Genomic DNA, 19,844 nt, shown 5'->3' with positions numbered 1-19,844 from the left:
CTTTCTTCACTGTGTGTTTATTGCTGACTTAGTAATTGCAGCAAAAATAGATCATGGTCTCTGATGTATTATTTGAAGTTGTTGCAGTTTTCAACCTAAAATGTAGTCAGTTTTTGTCAGTGTTTATTCTCTGTTGCATCCTGGTTGCTAACTCTGTGTTCGTTCCAACTTTGTAGTTTGGTTGGTAAAATTACCTGTATCCTTACTGCGTGTGTGTCTTCCTGATCTGTTGCTTCCCTCATGGTAGTATTCCCTGTAATTCTCTCTGCTCTTGCAAGGCTAGTATGTGCGATGTATGTAAGTAATGCATCTCTTTGGTTGTTGGTCCTTTTATTGTTATCTTTATTTTTATCTGTATCATGCAGATGTTTGCTTTAAATTCTGTTCTGTCCTTAATATTGCTTGTTATTCCAGTCATCTTGTTTAGATTGTCCTGGTACATCTTTTTCTCTATCTTTATTTTCATCCTTTCTATCTGGTTTTGTTTAAGATGTTTGCCTTGTAAAGAATAACATTGAAGTGAATTTCTATTTTTTTTAAACCCAATCTAATTATTTATGGGATTTTGCAGGGGAGGAAAAGGTGCGTTAACCTGTTTGCTTGGTGGTGACGGGTAGATTTGTACTTTCCCTGCCATCTTTTGCGTTTTCTGTTTCCATTCTTTTTTTTATTCTTTTTCCCAACTTTATGTCAGATGATAGTATCCTTCCTTTTTGCTAGTTTGGAAGCTTTAGATTGTATTTTTATGCTTTTGGTGGTTACTCTTATATTTAACACAACTATTAGCTGTAACACTTTCCTAACAGACTTAAAGTACTCACTTAACTGCTGACTGCACACCTGGCTCTTTATCCTACATTGTTCGGCCTTTTGTCCATGCAGTGCTGTTTGCGACGCTGTGGGAATGGATGGGAAAGGACCAGGGAAGAGGCCATGTAAGAGGCAGCATGTGAAGGACAGGTAGGATGTGGGCACAGGGTGGTTACAAGGGGCAAAGGAGGTGTGCCAGGCTCAGGGGAGGAAGGCCTAAAGAAACGTTTAAACAACTTCACTCCCCACTGGTTTTATCAGATTCTAAATTTAATCATCAGTTTTATACTTGGATTTAAAAAAAAAAACAATGAATACACACTTATTCAATACCCACATCTGTGTATTTTCATTCCGCTCAGTTGTCAAAACGCAGGCATTTCAGTGATCCAACCATATTAGAAACCCAAAACCCAGTGGGCCCAGGTAGTGGTATTTCAAGAAACACTTAGACAAGAAGTAAAGCACAAGTAATTTTATTGGGTAGGAAATTTGTTACAGGCTTTGGTTCTAAATTCCCTTCACACCTGCTTGTTCTCATGGCTCATTTACAAACCCAGTGATGTCTACTTTTTCTTTTTCTTATTTGCAATGGATTTGCTGGACTGGGACACCACTGTGTCGTCTTTCAGGAGGCTTGGCATGAAATTCAAGGATGTGGCATCCACTGGTTCCTTGATCACAGTGATGGCGACCTCATAGTCTTGCCTTTTGGTCTCTTCCTCTCTCAAGCTTTTCAGCCTAACAAGAAGCAAACACAAGAAAGTATCTTTTTTTTTTTTCGCAGTACGCGGGCCTCTCACTGTTGTGGCCTCTCCCGTTGTGGACCACAGGCTCCGGACGCGCAGGCTCAGCGGCCATGGCTCACGGGCCCAGCCGCTCCGCGGCATGTGGGATCTTCCCGGACCGGGGTACGAACCCGTGTCCCCTGCATCAGCAGGCGGACTCTCAGCCACTGCGCCACCAAGGAAGCCCGATATCTTTTTTTGTCTTTGAAATTTCAAAACCGGTTTTTATGTTGTATGTGGTGTAAAGTAGTCCATACCTGGATCTCAACAGTTTCTGTGAACAGAACTAAACTGTCGTCACTGCCTGAAATAAAAAGTGGTGCAATAGCTAGTTTAAGACAAAGTCTTCACACATCTAAGGTGACTTGTGACACACTTGTCTCTGAAGCAACTTAGCTAGTAAGTAGCCTTTTAAAATACTGTTGTAAAAAAATAAAATACTGTTGTAGCCGTTTTCCTTAAGTCTAATGCTCTCTTCCACAGACCAATGGGCTTGAGATGCCCTTTACAGAGATCAGACATTTGCACTTGGGACTGACCTGTCTGCATGGAACTAAGCCTGGACAGTGGTTCTAGAAAGGTAAGTGTGCGGCCTTTGCTAGGTGCTCACCACGCACCAAGCATTGTTCTCGATGCTTCACAAACACTAGCTCGCTCACTCCTCACAGCAGTCCTACAAGGTATCACCTCCACCTTAAAGATGCAGAAACAGGCACACAGGGACAGACCTCACCAAGGTCACCCAGGTGATATAAGTGATGGGGCTGGGATGTGAACCTGGGCAGTCTGGATCTACGTCACGCTGCCTCCTCGTGGATGCCTAGGGATGCCTTAGACAACCAGGACAGAACTGGTGGCTACGGGTTCCCAGCTGCACATGAGGACGTGCCGCCCTTCGGAAGGCGGAGACTTTTTTTTTAATATATATTTATAGATTATTTTATTCATTTTTTTTTTTGGCTGCATTGGGTATTCGTTGCTGCATGCGGGCTTTCTCTAATTGCAGCAAGCAGGGGCTACTCTTCATTGTGGTGTGCAGGCCTCTCATTGCAGTGGCTTCTCTTGTTGCGGAGCATGGGCTCTAGGCGTGCAGGCTTCAGTAGTTGTGGCACACAGGCTCAGTAGTTGTGGCTCGCGGGCTCAGTAGTTGTGCCTCGTGGGCTCTAGAGTGCAGGCTCAGTAGTTGTGGCGCACGGGCTTAGTTGCTCCGTGGCATGTGGGATCTTCCCAGACCAGGGCTTGAACCCGTATCCCCTGCATTGGCAGGTGGATTCTTAACCACTGCACCACCAGGGAAGCCCAGAGGTGGTAGACTTTCAATGAAAGTATTTGGTACTGAAGCTTCTGGTGGCTACAGAGGACAGGAAAGAAAGATGCCCAAGAGCCGGGCGGGCGGGCGGGCGGGAGGGAGCCGAGAGGTTCACTGAGTTACCTCGCCTCCAGCTCCTCATTCTCCACCTTCCTCTGAAGGGCCATCGCTTCATTATGTAGCCTGTTTTCCTTTACTTTCTCCTTGAGGGTTTCTTCGTGTTTATGTGCTTGGAAGAGAGTGTTCACAAAAAAGATGTACATGTTACTGATCCATGTATTGAATTTTTCCTTTTGTTCATCCTTGGATTTTTCTTTTTCCTCTGGAAGAAAGTTTGATTAAAATGAGCATTAATACAGTCTTGCAATAACTCTGGGGTCTGTGTTCCAGTTCCCCAGTTCTGTCACTTCCTGTGCTGGGCTGAGTGTCCTCATCCCCCCATAAGGTGGGTGACACTGTGCTCCTCGTGGGCTTGTGAGGATTAAGGTAACTGCAAAATGCTACAGAATCACCTGGAACAAGGCTGGCATCAGCTGACCACAGCCATGATTGTCAACACGTCCTTCAAGTCTCCTGGTACCTGCTATTTTTTTCCTAAATAGCTTAAATATTTTGGTTTTCTAAAATTAAAATCTTAGAAAATTTACAAGATTCCCATGTTTCAGAGAAAGAAAAAAAAAACTCTTGGCTTTTGCATACACTGTCTTTAAAGGCAGTTTTCACTAAGAAAATTTCATTTTATTTTATTTGTTTTGTTTGTTTGGCCGTGCCACACAGCTTGCAGGATCTTAGTTCCCCCGCCAGGGATCAAATCCGCGCCCTCAGCAGTGAAAGCACAGGAGTCCTAACCACTGGACCTCTAGGGAACTCCAAGAAATTTTTAAGAAGGATTTTAACTCTGAATTGAATAAGAAGGTAGGTAAAATTATTGACTTGGTAAGGAGTTGCTTCACTTCTACTAAGGCCAGCAGATACACACTTTGGAATGTGTTTCATATAGTTGATTCCAGGAAGACAATGCTTTGGATAGTTCTGTAATATCAATAAGACTGGGGAACTTTCAAGAGAGCAATTGTCTTTTGACTGTGTCTACAGCTTGGGCTGATCTGCTGTTTGATGGCAGTGATGGGAGAGGAGTATGGGCACAGGTACTCTGTAAACATAGCATTCTGTGACCAATCTACCCTCCATCCCAGGAGCTACTGTGACGGGCCCAAGAGTGGAAGACTAATGCAGAGAACCTTGATGCTGGTGCCAGATTTTTTTTTTTTTAATGTTTGTTTATTTATTTTGGCTGCTCTGGGTCTTCGTTGCAGCGCACGGACTCTTAGTTGCGGCACGCATGTGGGATCTAGTTCCCTGACCAGGAATCCAACCCGGGGCCCCTGCATTGGGAGCACGGAGTCTTACCCACTGGACCACCAGGGAAGTCCCGCCAGTGCCAGGTTTTACAAGGACTGAGAGAAATGAAAACATACCCATAAAGACTTGCACATCAGTGTTCATAGCAGCATTACTCCTGATAGCCAAAAATGGAAACCACCCAACCGTCCATCAACTGATGAGTAGATAAATGTGGCGTATCCACACAGTGGAATACTGCTCAGCAACACGAACAGAACACTAACATGTGCTACAACGTGAACGAGTCCCAAAGTAATTACAAGTGAAAGAAGCAGACGCAAAAGAATGACTCCATTTCTAGGAAATGTCCAGAAAAGGCAAATCCATGGAGAAAGTAAGTCAGTGGCACCAGGTGGCCCACAGGCACCCCCCCGGCTCCAGGCACCTCAGCCACACACACCAGCCCCCCGTGGCCAGCTACCTGTGGTGGTGAGGGTGAGCTCTGGCAGGTGACTAGTGAGCACACACAGAAAGCTGGCCCAAATCTGTGGGCAACGGAAGGACCACAAATTCCAGCTTTAGCACTGACCTTGGGAAAGCAAGGTACGTGAAAAGGTGCTCAGCATCACTGATCATCAGGGAAATGCAAATCAAAACCACAGTGAGATGGACTTATATACACTACCAAATATGAAACAGATAGCTGGTGGGAAGCAGCCGCATAGCACAGGGAGATCAGCTCAGTGCTTTGTGACCATCTAGAGGGGTGGGATAGGGAGGGTGGGAGGGAGATGCAAGAGGGAGGAGATACGGGGATGTATGTATAGCTTTGTTAGAAAGCAGAAACTAACACACCACTGCAAAGCAATTATACTCCAATAAAGATGTTAGAAACAAAAAAACAATGAGAGGGAATTCCCTGGAGGTCCAGAGGTTAGGACTTTGCGCTCTCAGTGCTGAGGGCCCAGGTTCAATCCCTGGTTAGGGAACTAAAATCCCACAAGCCACGAGACAAAGCCAAAAAAAAAAAACACACCAACTCACACCTGCTAGAATGGCTTGCTTCAAAAAGAAGAGAGATGCTGTCAAGGATGTGGGAAAACAGGACCTTTGTACAGTTTTGGTGGGATTGTAAATTGGTACAACCAGTATGGAAAACAGTATGGGTTTCCTCAAAAAATAAAAAAAGAACTACCCTATGATCCAGCAATTCCACTTCTGGGAATACATCCAAAGGAAATGAAGACAATATGTCGAAGAGACAGCTGCACCATCACTCTCACAGTGGCACCATTTACAACAGCCAAGACAGGAGACGGCCTAGGTGCCCCTCAGCAGATGAATGGGTAAAGAAGAGGTATGTGTACACAGTGGAGTAGCACTCAGCCATGAAAAGGAGGAGAGCCTGCCATTTACAACACCATGGATGGACCTTGAGGGCATTACGCTAAGTGAGGTAAGTCAGACAGAGACATACAAATACTGTATGATCTCACTTATAAGTAGAATCTATTTTTTAAAAATACAAACGTATAAAAAGAGATCAGATATGTGGTTACCAGAGGAGGGAGATAGGGGACACTGGAGGAAGGTGGTCAAAGGTACAAGCTTCCAGTTATAAGGTACATAAGTACCAGGGATGTAACGTACAACACAATGGCTGTAGCTAACACTGCTGAGTGATGTATGTGGAAGTTGTTAAGAGAATAAACCCTAAGTGTTCTCATCACAAGAACTGTTTTTGTGTGTATTTATGAGATGATAGATGTTAACTAAACGTATTGTAGCCATCATGTCACAATACATGTAAGTCAAGTCATTATGTTGTACACCTTAAATTTACACAGCACTGTATGTCAATTATATCTCAGTAAAACTGGGGAAAGAAAAGGGTTAGATCAATGCCTTGAAAGGGAACTCTGTCAAGCCAGGGGGCAGAGTTGGGAGCAGCTGTCCCAGCCTAATTATATTTTAAAAGATGGTTGTACATTTTTATAAATGTTAAATCATTTATAAGCAACAGTTTGCTAATACCAAAGTTCTATTATTAAAATACTCACCATTTTGAGATAAAAGAAAGGTTCGCTCCTTTCCTGGAGATTTAAAGTTCATTTTGGAAGTTTTTCCATCACTTGGAGACTTCTTGATCTTGGGCTTTTTCTTTAAAAAAAAAAAAAGAAAAGAAAAATCATAAAGCAAAATATAACTTCTGCATCATTATGGACTAAAACTAGTTTTCTACATTATAAATAATTAGAAAAGTATTAATGAGGCCATTATCCTTATGCTAATTTGACTATTTCTAATCTGCCTAAAATTTGACTTTTTAACCTGTATATTCGTCCTGTTAAGGAAATGAATAACAGAGCTATTGTATCTGCTGGAAGGCTTCCCCCAGGAAACCAAGGACTAGAAAATACTCCCTGGGCCTGTTGGGAAAGTATTAATCCATCTCTTAGTGGCTTTAATTACTATATATATATATATATATATGTAACCATATATCAATACATGCTGTTTACGCCTACATTTTTATCTCCAGTAGATCTCACCCTTGAACTCCAGACTTTGTCTCCAGCTGCCACTTGCTGTCACCACGTGGATGTCTCATCAGGCACCTTAAGTCTGACATGCCCAAACCCAACCCTTTAATGTCACCCCCAAAACTCATCTCCCCCTCAAACCCCAGTCCTCCCCTTCATGATAAATGGCAGCTCTGTTCTTCCAGTCGTTCAGGCCAAAAAAAACCTTAGAATCATCTTTGCCTTCTCTTTCCCTCTCAAACTCCACAGCCTTCAAAATACATGCGGATAATTCCAAGAGCTTCCTTACAGGTTTGTCAACAGCAAAGCCATCGTAAGCCTACTGACCCCCCTTGCCCAGGGCCCCCTCCCGGCCGGGCACTGCCTCACTCAGTGCATCTTCTGGGCCACGCCGACGTGGCTACACCTGCTGCTACACCCCTTCCAACACCCCAGAGGTGCTCCCGCCTCAAGGCCCCCGCACAGGACAGTCTCCCCGCAGCTGCGCTCAAGTGTGGCTTCATCCGAAGACCTTCCCTTCCCACCCAACCCTGTCTCTCAGTCTCCACCGCCTGCCTCGCTTTCCACCGCATCACTGATCCCTCCCAAGTGTAAAGAAGTATAGCACTGCGGTAACGGGTGTAAATCCTGGAGTCGAACTGCCTGCGTGCAAACCCCCAGCTCCACTGCTTACCAGTTCTGTGACAGTGGGCAGGTTACTCGACCTCTCTGTGCCTCAGTTCCCCCTTGGAGCCGATGAAGCACCTACAGGTCGTCTGGGCATTAAATGAGCGGACCCCTGGGAAGTGCGTAGCACCTGGTAAGCACCCCGAGGGTGTTCACTCTTCCTGTTCTTCACGTGTCACCACGTCCCTCTCTCCCCCGGAATGTGATGCCCACGAGAGGACGGGCTTTCTGTTCCCGCCAGAACCCTGGCACCGGAAGAGCCCTCACCACATAGCAGGTGCAGCAGTAGATACCATGGCCGCGGCACTGTTTTCATGGGTAGCTGTGAATACAAACCTCTGATTGCCTTATCTTGCTCGTGTCAAGCAAGACTCCTAACTTGCTTGACGACGACTTAGTGCTGCTGTCCTGCACCTCAGATGCCTGGCTTCTTAGAGCACTTGGACTCCTGTTCCGGGTGTTCTGATCAACGACAAACACATAAGAGGATTTCTGGTTTCCGTGGAGACACACGTGTACGTGATTTTAACGTGGTATAATTGATTTACAATGACCTGCACATAAGGCGCACTATGACGGTGAGTTTCGATGTGTCTACACCTGTGAAACCGTCACCTCAGAGAGTGGACGTATCCATCACCCCAGGTTTCCTGTGCCCCAGGAAGCCCTCTTCCCTCATCCTCGGGCAACTACTTACCTGTTTTCTGTCACTACAGATCACTTGGCATTTCTAGAATTTTACGTCATTGGAATCACAGCGGTATGCATCCTTTTCTGTCTGGCTTCTTTCACCCAGCATAATTAATGCACCCATGCTGTTGGCATGTGTTATGAGTTATTTCACTGCTGGCTCATTCCCCGTTGTATCGTTATAATAGGACTTGTTTATCTTGATGGATGTGCGGTGCCAGATTGGAAACCAGACGTGAACTTGATCGGATGGTTTCTGAGGCTGTCCCCGAGGCCAGCGTGTCCGTGTGTGGTTACTGGAGTCCATGTGCTGCCATCCACGCAGGCATGCATGAGTTTAAGGTAGACATGACCCAGCCCCAGCCTGTGGCCAGGCTCTCGGATGACCTGGAGGGGGCGTATCTGCTGATCGGGTGGGCTGGGTGCTACTGAAGTTGAACCTGCACGAGGGTCCAAGGCACATCCTGGGACTCGTGGTCAGGTGCTCCTTAGATGACCAACAGTGAGAGGTCTCTCTGAGTGAGCAGCTCTGGCGAGTTTCCCAGCTGGGGTTTCCGCTGGCCCCCAACACTCTCCCTTGTGGCTCCGAATGAAGGACTCAACGATCAGAAACCCTTCCAGCCCACTACCCTGAAACCCCCGCTCCATCTGACCCAGTGGCTAGATCTTTCGGTCAACGGCCCACGCTGTCCCTGCTCCCCCAAGGCTTTGGCGTGAAGCCCAGTGTCCAGCCCCATGAGCAGGTCCTGTCCTCTGGGACGCGCCCAGCATCCTGCACACGCTCGGGAGCTGTTCCTTGGCATCTGTGCTCTGTGACGAGCGATCCACTCTTGTAAACGCTAGATCATGGGATGAAACGTTTCATAAAAACCACCTCAGATGCCGTAGGCCTGGTGGTCCAGCCAGGGGAGCCCCACACCCCTGAGGGTGTCGGTAGGCCCTCTGACACTCATTACGTATCTCCACTATCATAGGTCATGACCAGAAAATACATTTTCCCTAATGTAGAAAAAAAACAATACACTCCTTTCAGAATGTGAAAAGAAGTCTTAAATAAGTTATTTCCTGAAGGGTTACAAAAGCCCAAGATAGTCTTGATGATGGTTTAACCATTCCAGAATAAAACCCATTCCTTACTCTGTAAATTCTAAGATATTATTTGTTACCTGATTTATCTTTGTATAAGTGATTCCAGCTTTGTTTCCAGACGAGTCATCATTTGGAAAATTTAAATAGAATTTAGTCGATTGGTTAGTAACAGAGATGAGTGCGAAGCTTAACAGAGCTTCAAAGAATTCCAGGAAAACCAGCTGAAATAGAAGAAAATATCAGGGGTCTTATTCATCCTGACACACCTCGAGGTGGACCAGCAGTTCTTCTGGGTGTTTGTTCTCCAGAAAGTACCACCTTGTTCAACACTCAGGCGTCATGGGCACACAGCAGTTTGCAATAAAAACTACAGCATTTAAAAGATCTGTGAGGATGTACATTCGCTCCTTAGCTTGTAAGTCATTTTTCTATTTGCCGGAAACATTTTATTTTATATTAGCTAATTGAGGACAGTCACTTTCAGAAGTATTTCTTTTTTTCTTGGACAACTAGAGAAGTGGCACCTGTTAAGAGTTGGTGCTGAATGGCTAAGCCCTCTGGAGATGCTGGGATAGGGTGAACATAGTTTGTACATAAGGAGGATATGAATGGGGAGGGGCGTTGCAAAGGGAAGACTGTTACGGTTTGAACTGTGCCTCCCAAAAAGGAGTTGGAGTCCTGTCCCCCAGTATGCTCAGATTTACAGATAATCGAGCTAAAGTGAGGCTGTTAGGGTGGGCCCTAGTTCATTGTGGCGGCTGTCCTTACAAGAAGAGGGAAATTTGGACCCACAGACAGAAACATAGGAGACAATGTGAAGAGACATGGGGAGCAGACAACCTCTACAAGCCAAGGAGAGAGGCCTGGAGCAGATCCTTCCCCACAGCCCTCAGAAGGATCCAATTCCAGCAACACCTTGATTTCTGACTGTCAGCCTTCAGGCAAGGTATGTGTTATATAAGCCAAAAACAGTTGGCAGGGGCGGAGGTTAGCAAGTACAAATGTCCTGAGGTAGGGGTGTGATGGGCGTATTCAGGGAACAGCTAAGCGGCAGGTGTGACACAGTGTCAGACGTGGACCCAGAGAGGTGGCCGTGCTGGCACCTTTGGTGCCAATCCAATCTTGGTGTCCCAGGTAGAGCAAACAGCCTGAGTTGGATCTGTACCGTTCGTGACACCTGTTTACAAACCTCAAGTTTAAAGTTGCTGTCAATTCCATCATGCATGAAAGGATTATCTTCTGCTATGACCTCCACAAATTTGCTCGCTGTTAATTCTTTATTTATCATTTTAAATCTCTATAAAAGAAACAACCAATCAAATCATAATGGCTGATAATTACAAACAGCTATATATTTTTAAAGTTAGTTTATACCAATACAGCACTTTAAGGAGATGGTCTAGAAATAAGTATCTTAAAAACTGGTAATTTTGAAAAGCATTCTGGATTAACATTGGTATTTACCTCTCTACTTCCCTAATCCCTCTAAGACAACAGTAAAGATTTTTTTAGAGGCATAAACATAGGACAGAGAACGGGAGAGTGGATGACCCAGATGTGAGATATCAACACAGCTCTACTGGTGGGAAAGCGCTGGACTAATGGGCTTAGCAGAACAAGGAGCTGAGAGCTCAGGGAGGCAAGAGGCAAGTCGAGTCCAGTTGGAACTCAGGAAGGAGTCAGCTCTGAAAGCCATGCTACAGGTAAGGCTGAACACAGGAAGACTCCCAGAAAGTCTAGGTGAAGACCCTTTCCACATCTAGACTGAAAACAGAAGGTTGACTCGCTGGAGATACTGAACCACAGTGCATTTGGCTCCCCTAAAGTCACAGTCCTGCTGAAAACAAGAATTAGGGGAAAGTGCACATTGGTAGGGCCCTCCCTTCACACTGACCCTTCCCTCCACTCTGTTCTAAGAACTATGAAAACCAGGTTCATATCCCCCAGGCAGGAGTTAGGAGAAATCCTCCCCTGGAAAATCGAACATCCAAGAGAAAAGCTCTGTCAACCACAGGCTGGTGGAGGGTCTTCCCTGGCAGTCCAGTGGTTAAGACTCCACACTTCCAATACAAGGGGTTTGGGTTCGCTCCCTGGTCAGGGAACTAAGATCCCACATGCCACGCGCCACAGCCAAAAAGACAAAAGACAAAACTGTGGGCTGGGGAGGAGAAAGGGGAGAGGTGGGGCAGTTTCCTGGCTTGGTTACTCCACAGTGAAACCTAATCTTTGACAAGTGCCGCTCATCCACATGAACTTCCAATCAGCCTTTATTTATTTTATTTTATTTATTTTTTTATTTTTGGCTGCGTTGGGTCTTTGTTGCTATGCTTGGGCTTTTCTCTGGCTGCAGCGAGCAGGGGCTACTCCTTGTTGCAGTGCGTGGGCCTCTCATTGTGGTGGCTTCTCTTGTTGCGGAGCACAGGCTCTAGGCACGCGGGCTTCAGTAGTTGTGGCACATGGGCTCGGTAGTTGTGGCTCACGGGCTCTAGAGCGCAGGCTCAGTAGTTGTGGCACACAGGCTTAGTTTGCTCCGCGGCATGTGGGATCTTCCCGGACCAGGGTTCGAACCCGTGTCCCCTGCATTGGCAGGTGGATTCTTAACCACTGTGCCACCAGGGAAGCCCCCAGTCAGCCTTAGAGTGTCACAGTCCTATCTATGAGTGGACAGCCAAGTTTCACCACACATGCTATGGGGAAAGCCTTAATATAAAAGCCAGAGAACAAAACCAACAGAGGTGGGGGAGGGAGATCTGGACTTGGAAGGAACAGAGGCAATGTAAAAAGCCGAGAAAAAAAAAATTCCATTTAGCTCCCCCACCCCCAATTCATTTCTTCAGTGGAATAAGAGAGATTGCATCCATGTTTTAAAAACAAGCAAAATGCTTAAAAAAGGGTCAAAGGATTAGAAACTTAATAGCAGAAACTCAAGTAGAAGGGGAAAGATAATGCAGGAAATCTCTCCTAAAGGAGAACAAAAAATAACAAAGATATGGATGGTCAGAGAGAAAAGACTAAAATAAAATTAAATTGGGGGGCTTCCCTGGTGGCGCAGTGGTTGAGAGTCTGCCTGCCGATGCAGGGGACACGGGTTCATGCCCCGGTCCGGGAAGATCCCACATGCCGCAGAGCGGCTGGGCCTGTGAGCCATGGCCGCTGAGCCTGTGTGTCCGGAGCCTGCGCGTCCGGAGCCTGTGCTCCGCAACGGGAGAGGCCACAGCAGTGAGAGGCCCGCGTACCGCAAAAAAAAAAAAAAAAAAAAAAAAAAAATTAAATTGGTCCAGGAGGTTTGACACCCATGTTCCTCAAAAAGGATGGAGAAAATGGAAGGCAGGAAATCTGAACAAGTAATTCCAGAGCATTTTGCAGGACTGAGGGGCACAGGCTTCCAGTGTTAAATAAAGCTCACGAAATAAACGTAAAAAGACAAACACCAGGGGCTTCCCTGGTGGCGCAGTGGTTGAGAGTCCGCCTGCCGATGCAGGGGACGCGGGTTCGTGCCCCGGTCCCGGAAGATCCCACGTGCCGCGGAGCGGCTGGGCCCGTGAGCCATGGCCGCTGAGCCTGCGCGTCCGGAGCCTGTGCTCCGCAACGGGAGAGGCCACAACAGTGAGAGGCCTGCGTACTGCAAAAAAAAAAAAAAAAAAAAAAAAAGACAAATACCAAAGCTGCATCACTGTGAAATTTCTGAACAAGGATAAAAGTAGATTGTAAAATATTTCACGAGGAAAAGAAATTATATCAAAATGACTGAGAAGCAACAGTAATCAAGACAGTGTGGCACTGGTAGGAGGATAAACATACAGATAAATGAGATACAACTGAGAACCCAGAAGTAAAGCCACACATCTATAGCCAACTGGTAAGAGGATAAACATACAGATAAATGAGATACAACTGAGAATCCAGAAGTAAGCCACACATCTATGGCCAACTGGTTTTTGACTAGAATGCCAAGACCAGTCAATAGAGGGAAAAACAGTCTACTCAACAAATGGTGCTGGGACAGCTGGGGATCCACACACACAAGAACTGTGGGACCCCCTACCTCAGACCATATACTGTAGAAAAACTAATTCAAAATGACCTAAAAGTGAGAGAGAAAACTCAGAAGACAACATAGAGGTTAGTCTTCATGATCTTGGATTGACAATGGATTCTTTTTTTTTTTACATCTTTATTGGAGTATAATTGCTTTACAGTGGTGTGTGACAGTGGATTCGTAGACTTAACACCAAAGGCACAAGTGAGAAAAGAAAAAAATAGATAATTGGACTTCATCAGAAACCAGCAAAAACAGAAGGTTTTAAATCAGAGTCTCATAACATAACATACTCAAATGTTCAGGTTTCAGTGGGAAATCACTGACTCATGGTGCCAATAGCCAGGAAGATATCAAACTGAAGGAACAAAGAATCAACATATGCCAACACCAAGATGACAGAGGACACAGAGTTAAGTGACAAAGATTTTAAATAAAATGCTTAAATGAGCCATTACAAACAGGCTTGAAACAAATGGGGGAAAAAAGAAAGTCTCAGCAAATGAATGGAAGAAATGAAGCACTAAATGGAAGTTTTAGAACCAAAAACTATAATAATTAAATTAAAAGCTCAACAGATGGGCTCAAAAGCATAAAGAAAGGGATAGGAGAAAGAATCAGTGAACCTGAAAATGGAATAATAGAAATTATCCAACCTGAACAACAGAGAGAAAATAGACTGGAAAAAAAAAACAGACTCAGGGACCCATGGGCCTATAATAAAAGATCTAACATTCATGTTATCAGAGTCACAGAAGGAAAGGAGAAAGAAAGGTGGGTTGAAAAAGTACATGAATAAATAAGGGCTGAAAACTTCTTAAACTTGATAGAAACACAAACCTACAGATCTAAGAATTTGAGTTGAATCCCACATAAGATAAACCCAAAGAAATTCACATCAAGACACAAGTCAAACTTCTGAAAACTAAAGACAAAGACAAAAGTCTTGAAAGTGATAGTGAAACGACACCTTCCTATCATGGAAAAAGTTCACATGATGGCAGATTTCTCATCAGAAAGCACAGGAGCCAGAAGGAAGTGGCACAGCATTTTCCAAGTGCTGAAAGAGGACTTTCAACTCAGAATCCTCTTGCCAGAGGAAACATCCTTCAGGACTGAAGGGGAATTCAGACATTCTCAGATGAAGGCAAACTAAGAACTGGTTGCTAGCAGACCTACCTGAAAAGGATGGCTGGAGAAAATTCTCTAAAGAGAAAGGAAAGGATAAGGAATCCAGGAACTTCAGGAAGGAAGAACAAATATTGTAAGCAAAAATATGGGTCGGTACAATATACTTTCCTTTTCCTCTTGAGTTTTATAAATTATATTTGGCAGTTAAAGCAAAAATTATAATATCTGATGTGGTTCTAAAGGTAGGCAGAGGAAATATCAATTATAAATGGTAGGGGGTAAAAAGATGTAAAGGGAAGTAAGGGTTTCTGTACTTCACTCGAATTGGTCAAATGATGACACCATTAGACTGTGATAGGTCTAAATATATTTGTAGATAGATACTCAAAACAACACTATTAGATCGATCTAAATGAAATTCTAAAAAATGTTTAACCTACAGGAAGGCAGGAAAAAGAAAACAGAACAAACAAAAATCAAAAATTAAATGGCAAACTTACACCTAACAAACCAATTATATTAAACATACACGTTCTAAATACACCAACTGAAAGACAGATACTGGCAAATACTGCTGGTGGGACTATAAGATGATCCAGCCACTCTGAAAAATAGTTTGGCAGTCTTTGAGACAAATACTCACCATATAACTCAATAATTACCGCCTGGGGCATTTATCCCATAGAAACCAAAACCTGTCCACAGTGGTTCATACTATATTTATTCTACAGCCACAAACTATAAACAACCCAAATGTCCATTGATAGATGGATGCATAGACAAGTCACCACCGTATCCGTCAAATGGAATGCTATTCAGCAGGAACAAAGAACGAACTATTTATACACGCAACAACGTGGATGAATCTCAGAATGACTGTGCTTTCTCACAAAGAGAAAAGAGAGAAAAGAGATACAGAGGATAGAGTATTATAAACTATTTTAGCTAGAGTCCCAGAGTGAAAAAACGGTTCTGAAGCAATGATTAAACAAGTGATAGTGGAAATTTTTACAAAACTGATGAACACCATTAATCCATGGAGTCAAGGAAGCAGGTAGCAAGTTGGAGAGATTCTTACTGGCCAAATATGGGACAATTTGACCATGGGGGATGGGGGGAAGACTGCAGTGGATTGAAACACATCAAATATGTGTAAGCCCAGGAGTTATAATGATGTTTTCAAAAGCTCATTAGTCACTGTTGAAGAACTGCCAGGATATCAACTCATTCTGAAAATTAGTAAAGGGAAAAATTGAGCACTTATCCTTCCTTTCCTGTGTATTTCAGAGTCATCAAAGAGCTGATGAGGTAAAGTTCTTTATATCGGATTCACAGCTAAGAAATGCAGATGGAATGATAGAAGATTACTATTGTGGGACCCTTAAGGAAATAACAGATGTCAGCAATGACTGTCAGGGCTACTCGAACCACTAGTGAAAGGTTTATGGGGAACGTTGAAATGGAAGGATTCTGCTGACACCATATGACCCGCTGGTTGATCTCAGCATCACTAAAAGGGAGCATCCCTGACGTGACACAACAGGAATTAGCCAGAAGCACCTGCAGCTTTGTCAGGAAACAAACAAAACCTGAGGGACTTCCCTGGTGGTGCAGTGGTTAAGAATCCACCTGCCAATGCAGGGGACACAGGTTTGAGCCCTGGTCCGGGAAGATCCCACATACCGCGGAGCAACTAAGCCCGTGCGCCACAACTACTGAGCCCACGTGCCTAGAGCCTGTGCTCCACAAGAGAAGCCACCACGATGAGAAGCCCGTGCACCACCACAAAGAGTAGCCCCCGCTCGCCACAACTAGAGAAAGCCGTGCAGCAGTGAAGACACAGCACAGCCAAAAGTAATAATAATAATTTAAAAGATTTAAAAAAAAACAAAACCTGAATCTAATCAAGCTTCTAATTCTAGTGACCACTTTGATGGAAATAAAGGGGAAAAGGAACAGCTGTCATCAACTCTGAGGATGCAGCCAATCAAAACTGAAGTCTGACCAGTCAGTCTACAGGGACAAATGGCCTCATTTCATCAATAATAAGGGACCACAGAGAAGAGGGAAAGTGAATAAACAGCTGTATAATATTCCATCCCAAAAAACCACGTACTTCAAAAAATTATTTCCTATCAATACTAGTTTTTCGTATATATGACATTTAAATTTGTAAAACCAGTTTTTTGTATACATGTGACACTTAAATTTTCTTAAATCACTCTATCCCCTATTAGTAGTCAATCCTTTTAGTTTTATCCTTTATCTACCCACAAGTATAAATTTAAAATATCATGAAAGAAAAACTACCAAGAATATGAGAATATTGTAATAAATTAGATATTCTATTTTTCAAACTAATAATTTTCTTAAATCACTTTTTTGATGAACAGTAGTTTTTTTTAAGTGACATCCATCCCCCACCTTCCTTTAAATGGAAAGGTCTGCATCAGTAAAGATGCTGGAGGCCCCGCTGACCATACCCCTCCCCCCTGGCTGGGAAGCCCATTGGGCACAAGCTCCTTCTGTTTCTCTTCCTTCCACTATCACAGGCCATTAGAGTTACTCTCCTCTGCTGATGGCTACAAAAATTTCTCTCAGACCTTCACCTTGTTCCTTGCACATCACAGCTAGAATATTTTGCCTTCCTTAAATTAAAATCAAAGTACCTATAAATATAAAGCCAGTATCAGCCATGAGTGGTTACCTTCAACATCCAGAGGAAGTGTCTCATGTCCATTGTGAGCTCATGCGGAGGGGCTGCATTTGGTCTGCAGTAAACAGTGTAGATCTCCCAGCACTTATCCACGTAATTCATTGAATAGAGTGTCCGGTGGGCCTCGCAGAATAAATTGCCTGAAGATGTAATGGAAAAATGAACATTCAAAAGATGATTACAAAACTCTATTTTGGAAAATATTATGGTAAATATAATCCTATTGGTTTTGTATTTACCTTTTACACGGCAGGCATTTGGGCGAATGTTCTCATTCATCAGTTTTGTAAAACACAAAAAGAGTGATGGGCTTCTGTCTCTGTGATTAAGAAGATACCATAATCACTGCTCCTTCCAGGAGGTGGAACTTAATTCCCCTCCCCTTGAGTATGCGGTGGGCTTAGTACCTGGCTTCTAACAAGTAGAGTACAGCAAGGGGAAAATAGTAAGTGCAGTAGAGAAACCTGGCTGACAGCACTTAACCACGTGATCAAGGTTAACATCCCCAGTAATGAGGCAGATCGACGTCATTTACCTGGTAGGATGGTATTCTTCCCCCAAACTCATAACCTCAGTGCGATGATGAAAAAAGTCAGAAAACTGAAACTGAGGGGCATTTTACAAAATAACTGACCAATATTCTTCCGAAGTGTCATGGTCATAAAAGACAAACTATCACAGCTGTAGGGGACTAAGGAGATGTGATAAATACAAGGTGGGATCCTGGATTCGGTCTTGAAACAGAAAAGGGAAAAAACTCAGGAAGTCCTTTAAAAATCTGTAATTTAGTTAATGGTGTTGTAGCAATGTTAATTCCTTACTTTTGATAAGTGTACCATGGTTCTGTAAGATGTAATAATTAGGGGAAGCTGGATGAAGGGTATATAGGAATTCTCTGTGTTACGAGAATTGTGTTGGCGACACTCTGTAAATCAACAATTACTTCAAAATAGTTTTTTTTTTTTAAAGATACAATATCAATTTTGCTCTGAGAAAGATAGGAAATTCTGGTCTAAGGAAGAGCTGGTGGTGACTATTTCTGAATAAAAACTTGAGGGCTATGTGCAGAATTGAAACATGACCCACGTTGGAAGGGTTTACAAAATTTAATCCTGTTTCTAGCGGTTCTGTGGTTAATATTTGTGGAAAACTTTTGTTTCTGATCCTTCATTTCAAGAGTGTGAAAAATAATAATATCGAAGAAAAAGGAACAATCTCATAACAATCCAAACGGTGAGCTCAGCCCTCATCCTATCATGGGGTCCAGAAGGAGTACTTACTGGTATTCTTTGTGATGGATGTGGTAAGCCAACTGCAGGAGGTAATTCAAAAATGTTCTCAAAAGTATTGTTGTAAATGGAGAATGAATTTCTTCAACTGGTATGTCCTTATTGGCTAGAACAAGAAAATTGGGGAGGATGCCTGGTGGTCTCTAGAACGTTCTATCTTATTTGCTCCTGGGACACAACTCAAAGAACTTGAACACAATGGAGTACATTTTTTTCCTAGAGACTACCCTGAACAGCATATAAGCATCCACCTAAAAATTAAGGTCCACACGAAAGAGCTCCATCTGGTCACTTTACAAGAAAATCACAAGATACCTTGTCCTGGTGTTTTTCAAAGTGGTCTGAGCCACAGTCTGATTAACGCTGCTAATTCTAAGTGGGTTTGAAGTGTGTTTCAGACACTGAAATTTGAAGTAAATAGGCATTAGTTCTAACATCAAGAAGGTGATCTGAGGCCTTCGAGCCTGCCTGCCTGCCACAATTCAGCTGAAAGGAATAAAGCCTTCAAAGTTGTTAATTGTACTGCAGGGACTTTTCAACTTGAAGTCAAGCCCAAGCCCAAGATTATCTAAAGCCTTTTCTTTCTTTTCTTTTTTTTTTATTTATTTATTTATTTTTGGCTGCATTGGGTCTTCGTTGCTGCACGCGGGCTTTCTCTAGTTGCGGTGCGCAGGCTTCTTATTGCGGTGGCTTCTCTTGTTGCAGAGCACGGGCTCCAGGCGTGCGGGCTTCAGTGGTTGTGGCGCACGGGCTCAGTAGTTGTGGCTCGCGGGCTCTAGAGCGCAGGCTCAGTAGTTGTGGCGCACGGGCTTAGTTGCTCCGCGGCACGTGGGATCTTCCAGGACCAGAGCTCGAACCCGTGTCCCCTGCATTGGCAGGCAAATTCTTAACCTCTGTGCCACCAGGGAAGCCCTCTAAAGCCTTTTCTAGGCTATTCCAAGCCCTCCCTGATCCTCTCTGCTTGTGACCTGACAACTGGGCCGTTTGGGGGCTTTTTTTTTTTTGAGAGGGGGCGGGTTGTTGTTGTTTTCTCAGGGATAGGCAGGCTTCTCTGTAAAGGGCTAGATGGTAAATATTTTAGGCTCTGTGGGCCAGCCTCTGTCACAGCCACTCAGCTCTGCTGGTGCAGGGCAAAGAAGCCACGGACAAGATGACAACAAATGAGCATGGCTGTGTTCCAATAAAACTTTATTTATAAGAACACGCAGTTGGGCTGGATTTGGCCCACAGGCCGACTTTGCTGCCCCTGCTAGAGATCGTCTTTGACTGTTGCTGTTATTTCATGAGATCCTCTCCTCAGTCACGTTTTAAGCACCCTGGGAACACGACCATGTGTTGCTTTCTGGAACACCTCTCCCCACATCTGCCTTCCTCACTCCCTTAACATTTCCTAACTGGTGTCAGGGTGCTGTGATGTTATACTGCTCTTT

General features: G+C 44.1%; 1 protein-coding gene across 1 annotated transcript in view; it reads right to left on the bottom strand.

The window, feature by feature from the left end:
- Positions 1–1,326: 1,326 nt before the first annotated feature.
- RSPH10B (radial spoke head 10 homolog B) overlaps positions 1,327–19,844 on the bottom strand; it is a 38,496-nt gene continuing 19,978 nt past the window's right edge. The window contains exons 11-19 of the mRNA XM_065892307.1: positions 18,406–18,520; positions 17,365–17,444; positions 17,117–17,265; positions 10,429–10,536; positions 9,317–9,460; positions 7,797–7,922; positions 6,312–6,405; positions 3,031–3,229; positions 1,327–1,551 (exon numbers count right to left, since the gene is read on the bottom strand). Coding sequence (XP_065748379.1) covers positions 1,377–1,551; positions 3,031–3,229; positions 6,312–6,405; positions 7,797–7,922; positions 9,317–9,460; positions 10,429–10,536; positions 17,117–17,265; positions 17,365–17,444; positions 18,406–18,520 — 1,190 coding nt within the window. The 3' untranslated portion in view covers positions 1,327–1,376. The remainder of the gene's footprint in view (positions 1,552–3,030; positions 3,230–6,311; positions 6,406–7,796; positions 7,923–9,316; positions 9,461–10,428; positions 10,537–17,116; positions 17,266–17,364; positions 17,445–18,405; positions 18,521–19,844) is intronic.

Source organism: Phocoena phocoena, chromosome 15, assembly GCF_963924675.1.
Source record: "Phocoena phocoena chromosome 15, mPhoPho1.1, whole genome shotgun sequence".
Lineage (NCBI taxonomy): Eukaryota > Metazoa > Chordata > Mammalia > Artiodactyla > Phocoenidae > Phocoena > Phocoena phocoena.
This window is presented reverse-complemented; position numbering and strand designations above follow the sequence as displayed.